Source organism: Labrus bergylta, chromosome 14 (assembly GCF_963930695.1).
Source record: "Labrus bergylta chromosome 14, fLabBer1.1, whole genome shotgun sequence".
Classification (NCBI taxonomy): domain Eukaryota; kingdom Metazoa; phylum Chordata; class Actinopteri; order Labriformes; family Labridae; genus Labrus; species Labrus bergylta.
This window is the reverse complement of record NC_089208.1, coordinates 22,698,055-22,706,762: the sequence shown is the minus strand read 5'-3', so window position 1 is coordinate 22,706,762 and position 8,708 is coordinate 22,698,055. Positions and strand designations below refer to the sequence as shown.

At 41.0% G+C, this 8,708-nt stretch overlaps 1 protein-coding gene across 1 annotated transcript; it reads right to left on the bottom strand.

The window, feature by feature from the left end:
- Positions 1 to 239: 239 nt before the first annotated feature.
- On the bottom strand, positions 240 to 5,949 carry ruvbl2 (RuvB-like AAA ATPase 2). The gene is made up of 14 exons (XM_020650443.3): positions 5,842 to 5,949; positions 4,468 to 4,522; positions 4,287 to 4,342; positions 4,028 to 4,169; positions 3,728 to 3,857; positions 3,587 to 3,653; positions 3,314 to 3,420; positions 3,119 to 3,212; positions 2,505 to 2,723; positions 2,301 to 2,419; positions 2,090 to 2,209; positions 1,865 to 1,994; positions 939 to 1,053; positions 240 to 562 (listed from the first exon to the last, which is right to left on the bottom strand). Exons 1-14 carry the CDS (start codon positions 5,938 to 5,940, stop codon positions 537 to 539), a joined length of 1,479 nt encoding a protein of 492 aa, XP_020506099.2. The 5' UTR covers positions 5,941 to 5,949; the 3' UTR covers positions 240 to 536.
- Between the last annotated feature and the right edge of the window lie 2,759 nt (positions 5,950 to 8,708).

Genomic DNA, 8,708 nt, shown 5'->3' with positions numbered 1-8,708 from the left:
TTTTTAATCTCTCTACAGCACTTTTTTTTTTTTTTTTAAATCTAGCAATCCTTGGAAATACAGGGACCATTGTTTTAGACCATAGTTTTAGCGATAATGTCATTTTGAAAAGGTTTAAACCATCAACTGGAGGTTCAGGAGAGAGAAAAGCTTGACTGAGATGTAAAAAAGATTTATGATTGTCTGATTTTAGATTCCCAAATCAAATCTGTTTTTTCTGCATTCAAGAAAACAAATCGTCACAGTTTGCTTAGAAAAGCTTGTTTATTTATTTTCATAAAAATAAACCGAGAAAATAAAAAACTCAACAAGAAGAAGAAAGAGATCACTGAAGGAGTGGAGCGGTCTGCCACAAAGCCTCAACGATGAACAGTATACAGGGTAAGTCAGAGTTTGAAATCTGCAAATCATGTAGAACTGATGTTAACGGGGAAAATTTCAAAGTACTCTCCAATCCAGCCGTGAACTGCCTCGCGCCTCGGACGGGGCTCAACACAGAAACTTTAAACAGAATCAAAACAAAGCGGTCGTCTTCATTACGAGGTGTCCATCTGAGGTGTTTCTGAAATGTAAGAACAGAAACAGCCTCATTAATCACAACAGAAGATAGAAAAATCTTAAACCTGTTTTACAAACTTTGTTTTTACTCGACATGACAGGGCGGCTGAACTCATGCCGCTCTGTTGTGTTGTATTTGTTTCTTTATATTTGGAGTTTAACGAGCGTGTCGACACTGAAAGCTTCTTACAGACGGCAGCAGATCGCAGCAGGAGCCCGTGGGTAAAAGTCTGTTTCAGCATTCTGATGCATTGCTTGACTTTCACTTGTGCTGCTGTGAAGGCAGCTTCAAAGTTAACCGTAGCTGTGTGTGATTCGAAGCAGTGAGTACATCTAACTCTACCAGAGAGAGAGAGAGAGCAGAGGAGCAGAAAACTCACGTGTTTCATTGAAGAGGAAAGAGTCCTGATACTCCTTCATGTACTGAGAGGATCTGCTCTCATCCAGGAACAGAGAGTAGACTCTCTTTATGTCCTCCACCTGGACCTCTGTTCCCTGAAGAAGACAAAAAACAAAGATCACATGAATGCTGAGGTTAAGTCTGACGCCTAGTGTTTGAAGTGGGTACTGCAGTCTAAATTCAAAACATTGCAGAGCGCTGTCTCCCCCCTCCTCTCTAGAGTCGATGCTCACACAGGTCACCATGTGGTGGACACTGAAGCTTCAGTGTTTATCCAGCTCTGTATCAGTCTGTAAACCTTTCTGTGTTCTAACCTCTCTCCATTTTTCAAAATCATCTCCAATATTGATCCTAGTTTGAGCACGTTTCTGCTCGTGGAGCTTATTAGAAACATGCAGAGGCTTTTTAGGTCGGGTACAATCACTTCTATCTGAACCACTTCTCTTGCCCGCTTCCATCACTGCAACACCTGTTGACCTGATAACTGCTCTCCACCTACCTTCTCTGGTCCAAACAAATCCAGAGCATTCAGGACCAGAATCTAAAGTTAGAAGGAGGACATACTGGCTGCTGCATTGTTGTCAGAGAAGCCAGCACTTCAACATAGCATGTTTCCTTAATGTCTGATCATATAGTAAGGTCACTTTATCATTTCACTCACTTCACATCTCACTGATTGCAGACTCTACAGAGAGACTGAAGTTTCCCTTTACTGTTAAAACAAGTCTGTCTCATCACAGCGCTTCATGTAACCTCTGATGAACCAATCGGGGGACACATAGCTCCAGTCCTCAACAGCATGTGTAGACGTAGTATGATATGATAATCATTATTAATAATGATTAAATCCTTTGTTGCTGGATCACTGAATTGATCATTTCTTTTTGATCAGACTTCACTACTAACCTTGCGTTTGCGACACACCAGTCCCGCGGTGCTGATCAGCTGGATGGCGTAGCGGAGCGATGTCTCCATGCCGATGCGAGTCAGGACGGCGTGAGCCTCGTCGCTCAGCTCCACATCCTCCTCCTCACACCTGAAACCAAATCATGCCGGTTTTAATATCTGCTGATAACATGAGGGGGAAGCAGAACATCGATGTTCTGAGAGAAGATGATGAAAGTTTCTCACCTGATCTTGAGGATCTGCCTCGTCTCCTTCTCTGTGTACGGGGAGGTGGCGATGATGAGCAAGCGATCCAGCAGGTCGATGGGGATGCCATGAGGGCTCTTGTAGTTTGTGCCGCGGATGCTGTGAGAGTAAAGAGTGCAGTGTTCAGTGTTGATAGCGGCATTTCACGTTTGTTATTCAGACGGTGAGAAACTCAAGGGGTTAATAGTACCGAGTGATGCCTCTGTTAGTGGCGATGATGAGGACGGGTGACAAGTCGCTCTCCAGGGCTCGGTTCAGGAAGGAAAAGCACTCCATGTCCAGCATGTGGACCTCGTCGATAAATAACACCTGAAACGACAAACAGAGAAAATCAGTGAGCCTAAATCACACAGAAAAGATTAAACACACACACACACAGAGGGATGAAACGTACCCCGGGGATGATCTCTGCCTTTCCCTCTTCTCTCCACTCGCACACTTTGGCGTTGATCTGCTCTCGGACCTCAGACTTGATCTCCCCCGTGTCTCCGGAGAAGAGGGCCAGGAAGCCTTGTGTGCGACTGTTGATGACGTCGATCTCGTGCAGGGACACGGTGTGGACCACCTCCTTCCTCTTCTGCAGCTCTCCCTCTGGACACTGGACAAACTGAGTCTACAGAGACAACAACGATCATTATTAAAAGGCTAAACAAGGAGAGAATGGTTATCTTACTCTAATCATTTTAAACAACCTCAGACTTTCTTTTTGGATCTGAAGAATCACAGCAACATGAATATTTAGAGGACATAGATAATAAGGAGAGGGACGTTTTCCTGGGAGGTGTTCTGTGAATTAAGTAAAGGTAATTCTAACACATCATTTTAAATGGAGATGGACCGTGTATTAAGTAATGTTTCGGTCATCATAATAGACTGCAGCAGCAATAATAGGAAAACTTGCAGATGAAAATTAAGATACATTTTTTTACATACATACATGATGATCAAAGACGTTCGACTAGCATCCCCCAAACTTCATAGTTTTTATTTATTGATATGACTCGTTACCTGAGCTCCCATGGCGTCATAGTCTCTGGCTCTGGTGAAGGAACGGCCTAACTTGCTGATCTTTCCGGTGGCTTTGTCAATCGTGATGACATCCCTGAGAGGAAAGGAAAGAGAGTTGAGATTGTTTGTGGTAATAAAATAAAGTCCTAACACACCTGATGTTTCATGTACAGAGAGAACAAGAGATGAACTCACCCTGCTTGAACCTTCTCTTTACTGAGACAGTCAATCATTTTGTTACCCAGATCGTATATCGTCTCCATCTCAGTCGTTTTGAGAGTCAGTTTCCCCACTTTGGCACCCTGAGACACAAATTAAATACTATTATAAAACTCCCTTTTACCCTGTATTATCAGCAATCATTGCATTCTAACAAATACTGCTTTCTGTGATCAAAACAGGCATTAAGAACGACTTTATGAACAGTAAGTTATATGTGCACTCAAAGCTAATGCTACAGCAGCTTACCGTTCCAGTGGCTGGTCTATCAATCTGGATTTCCACCACCTCTCCTTCAATAATCTCCGTCTCTTCTCTGGAAAACAAAGCCACTATATGAACAGTTCTTTTCATAAAAATCATAAATAGTGATTGTGTTCGCTCACTCACTTGATCCTGACTCCGATGGCCTTTCTAAAAGCTTGGCTGAGAGCCTCCGTCTTGCTCATCTCCAAAGAGAAGATCTCGCTGCCTGCCAGCGCTGTGAAGGGTGTGTCAGGGCCGAGCGACTGAGCGATACCTGCATGGGAAAAAAAGAAAAAAACTTAGTTGAACCTGAGAAGAGGAACTCCTGGTTTAACATCTATATAACTTAAGTCAGTTACATTAACACAGGGCAGCAGTACGACTACCAGAGGGAAGAAGATGAGTAGATATTGTGTTCTGGAAAGCCTCCAGCGTCCCCCTTACCCATAGCAATGGCGGTCTTTCCTGTGCCAGGTTGGCCAGCAATCAGCACTGCTCTGCCAGCGATGTGGCCATCTTTGATCATCTCCAGGATGACCCCCGCCGCCCGACGAGAGGCCAGCTGGCCGACCATCCCCTGAGACACCTGCAGGGGAACAGGTAACATTGAGGCCAAATTCATAAACATACTTAATTTTAGATCCTGGATGTAAACTACAGAGGAACAAGTCCACCCCTGCATATACTGAAGAACAAACGTTACCTGTCTTGGCTCCAAAGCATCGTCCAAACCGAGGCCACGAATGTGAGAATGTGCTCCTACAAACAAAGAAACACAAGAACATTTTAAATGAGTTAATGCAGCATTAGTATCGAGATACAATCAGGCTGACTGACCCTGAAACATAATAAATCAGTCCCAATTTAAAAAAAGAGATTCTTACCGATTCTTTCAATGCGTGTAATGTCACGAACCTCTGGGACCTTCGTTGCCGCCATCTGTAAGTCAAGAACAGACAGCAGAGCCAAGTTTAAAATGTATATAAAAACAAGAGTAAAGAAAGCCTGTACCACTGTTTATCGCAACCTATTCAAATTCAATTCAAATAACTTTATTTATCCGTTAGCAACTTCATTTGTGTTAAAGAGCATCAGTACGCATACAGCGAGACACAAAAAAAACAACAGCAGAAACACACACATACATGGGGCTCTATTAAAAGCATAATAAATAGGTCATAAATAATTGTTATAAGCGGTTAAATGAGTGGTCTTAAAAATAAAGAAGAAATAGATTGTTCATGAGCCTGATAGATGTGGGAGCAAAGCTTGACATGGCTCGATTAGTCCGCAAAGTGAGAGATCTGTATCTGTGGCCTGAGGGGAGACGGTTGAAGAGATGGCAGAGTCTCTACAACCTATTGTTAAGACATTGCACTCAAAGGCATAATAATAATAATAATAAAAAAAATTGTATTTGTTATGCACTTTATATTTTTGGAGAAAAAAATCTCAAAGTGCATCAGAGATGAATTAATAATTAATTTACATGACTGTAAAAATCCTGGAAACATTAAAGTTCTGATTGCAGAAGTTTGATGGTAGTCCATATAATAGTTGTTGTGAAGATATTTATATTGTGATCGTGGGTGGACAGACCAATAAAAACATCCTGACAGCCAGGATGTAAGTGCAGTTTAATATGTAAATAATATTTGTGTCTGCACATGACTACAAATATATTCTAACATGTGTCAGCTGCTGCCAACAAGGTTTCTTTGTTTTCTTCTTTCATACAAAGACAACAAAGTGACTGTCCGTAGTGTCCTATCCTCTACTCTACTGGGAAAGACATTTCTCACAACATTTAAATATGTTTAACCACAAATAAAGTCCCTAAGACTTCCAGTGAATGTGTTTTATCTGAACGGTTGTCATAGTGACAGTTTCACAGATGACACAACACAAACTACAGAGACAGTTTGTCGTATTCCTGTTTCTTTTAAAACAGCATAGTTCATATTTTCCTAATGATACGCTTCTAATTCAATTGTTAGTCAATTCATTTTTAATAAATAACAGCCGTACATAGTTTTTTTTTCCTGCTAGCTTCTCTACAGCAGAGTACATGTCACGCTAACGCTAGCTTATATTATGTTAGCATTTTAGCTAGCTCCATTCATCGATCTGCTGTAAGTGCCGTTACACATCAAACACACTCCATAGTTACACATTGGGTCAATATAATGTGGAATCAGGACATGTAGACCCAGGTATTATGCATAGTTTTTACAGATAAAGTATGAATCTACACTCACCTGTGCAGCCACACTGGACAAAATGTGAAAATGCGGCGCTTCTTTCTCGTGGTGCGCAGGAAAACTGTGTCCGGAAGAAACAAGAACTTTTTCTATCATGAAGGCTTCGGATTGGTCGCCTTTCTTCTTCTTCTGTTTTTGTGTATTTTGGCGGATTGCAATCCCATTTTAAAGGTGCACACTGCCACCTACTGTATCGGAGTATTTAGAAGGGCGCTTGTTTTCCAAGATTAATACAAAAAAAGTTAATAGTCATAATAATACAAATAAAAAACTAGAAAACTAAATAAATAAACTATGCAACCAGAGTTATCTGTCTGCATTTTCACATCAATTAATCTTCGTTTTACAGCACAAATTTATAACTAATTTTATCTTAAGCTATTTTACAAATAGCAGGTAATGGACCTTACTCTTTGTTATATTATGTTACAAAAGAGCAGGTAAAAGACCTGAGAAGGAGCTCAATATCCTAATTATACAGATATTTATAATATTAAATCACAAGTCTCACATCACCATCACCTGACCTTGCCACCGTGCTTAAGCCACACCCCCAATATTTTAAAAGCCTGCCTTCAGGCCTGTCATTTCCTCTTCTCCATCCAAACCAATCCTGACCTGCTGCAGGGTACAGAGGAAACCTAAATGTGAGTGGAAAATGGACATGCACCTTGCTTTATGTTGTTTTGTTGGCATTATATGAATCATGTTGAATACAACACTTTGTTAGATTCCCTCCCTTTTTACCCTTTATTTAGAGAGTCAAGTACCCCTGCTGTGGATGCATTCATGATGTAAGTTTAGGCGCCTAACATTGACACTAATTTGACATAATTCTGATTTATTTAACATCATTACACGCAGATAAAATCCTCCACACTATCTAAAAGAAAATAAACTTTTAAAACTCATCTGCATCTGATCCTGTGTTTAAATGTGGACTCATCATGATGTTCTCTGAACTGGCAGTAATTACATCTTAGTCCTTTCATATAAGATAGAACAGTTCAGTGTATGAAACGTTGTTTTGTACTCCCACAGGAGGAGCATCCCCAGAGAGTGAGGTGAAGGTGTCAGATGATGACAGCCTGGTTGAGCACTGCATTGCCTACATTTGTCCACTAGAGGTAGTTATAATGTCAAATTCAGTTTGAAGAAACTTACGTGGAGCTACCGCTTTGTGCATTTGCTGTATATTTGACGTCAAAGTCAGAGCAGTTAGTTTTCTGTCCTTCCTGACACCAACTTACTGTTCCTAAAGAATCAAACTATAGTCAACAGAGACGTATTAGTTTACAGTCATAATGTTGATGCATTCTGACATATCAACTCAGGTTGCAAACCTTTTCATGAATCATTAGAGGAGTGTAACTGTCTTTGAGCTGGTCGCTTGTGTAGATAAAAACACATTTCCACATAAAAATGGGGAGTTACTAAATCACAGAACATGACCGTATCCTGAAGGATTTTTAAGGAGGTCTTCATATCCTTCCCCTGAAAGCGGCAGTTTTAGGATTCCACAATCTGAACTCACTGCAGTAAGCATCTTAGAGAGTGATACTGTCAGAAGGACAGAAACAAAACCTTTTGTTTGTCAAAGTCACGATGTGTCCCTGTGACTAATTAATGACTAAGCTTTGTGAAGTGAAATGTCGAGTACATGAGAATCTATTTAAAACAACAGAGCAGCAGCACAAACAAAAAAGTGTATAATAATGACAGTAAATGTTGTAGATAAGGACCACTCGTATTCATGTACATACTGTAATGCTAGTGGTGGAAGATGGGCTGTAAACTTTTTCATTGTTGCAAAATCATAAGCGCACATGTAGCTGTAAAACTGGCATGCCACGAACAGCAGGGCATGCCGGTGCTCCTGAGGTGGCATGGCACATGGTAGTTTAAGTTGCCGTCACGTCATCAGGGAGAGGAAGGGCAAAATGTTCACACTTCAGTATTTTTATAGACCTCCTTGGGGGCAAGACACTGAGCCCCAAATTGCTCCTTGGTGCGGCGTCAGCGTTGTGTGAATGAGTATTAAAGGATTAGTAAATACTGATACTGGCACTTCACATAGCAGCCTCTGCCATCAGTTTGTGAATGTGGTGTGAACAGGTAGGTGTGACCTGCGGTGTAAAAAGCGACTTGTAGTAGAAATGTGCTATCCAAGATCAAGTCCATTAAGTGGCCAATCAATGGCTTTAAGTTTTTCTGAATCCAGACTTAAATATTAAAGTCAAAGTTAAACATCTAAAGAGTGAAACAAACATCATGTCCAACATTTCAATCTGCTGTGGGGTGAGAGAGAGACTCAGGAGCCTCTCAGTCACAGCTCACCTGCTCATGTGGAAATCCTCTGAACCCTCTCAGACCGCCACAAAACCAACACTGTTCACTCACCATTCATAACATTCTTACTAACAACTGATGCATTTTACTTTTCTCTTCTCTTACCGTTTACTTTGCAAAACGAGGGGCGTCCAAAATGGCCTCTTCTTCTCAGGTCCAAACAAATCCAGAGCATTCAGGACCAGAATCTAAAGTTAGGAGGACATACTGGCTGCTGCATTGTTGTCAGAGAAGCCAGCACTTCAACATAGCATGTTTCCTTAATGTCTGATCATATAGTAAGGTCACTTTATCATTTCACTCACTTCACATCTCACTGATTGGACCTCTAACTTTGAAGTTTCTGGTGACAGTATCTTTAGTGTTTTACAAACCATGTCGGTCAGAAGACACTACAATGAATGAATGACCAGTTCGCTTGAATCTCCGGGTTCTTCATATTTTGTGACTGAGAAGTCATCACGCTGCTGAGTGAAACTTTAATAGAAGCATGACGTAACAAACGTACAAAATAT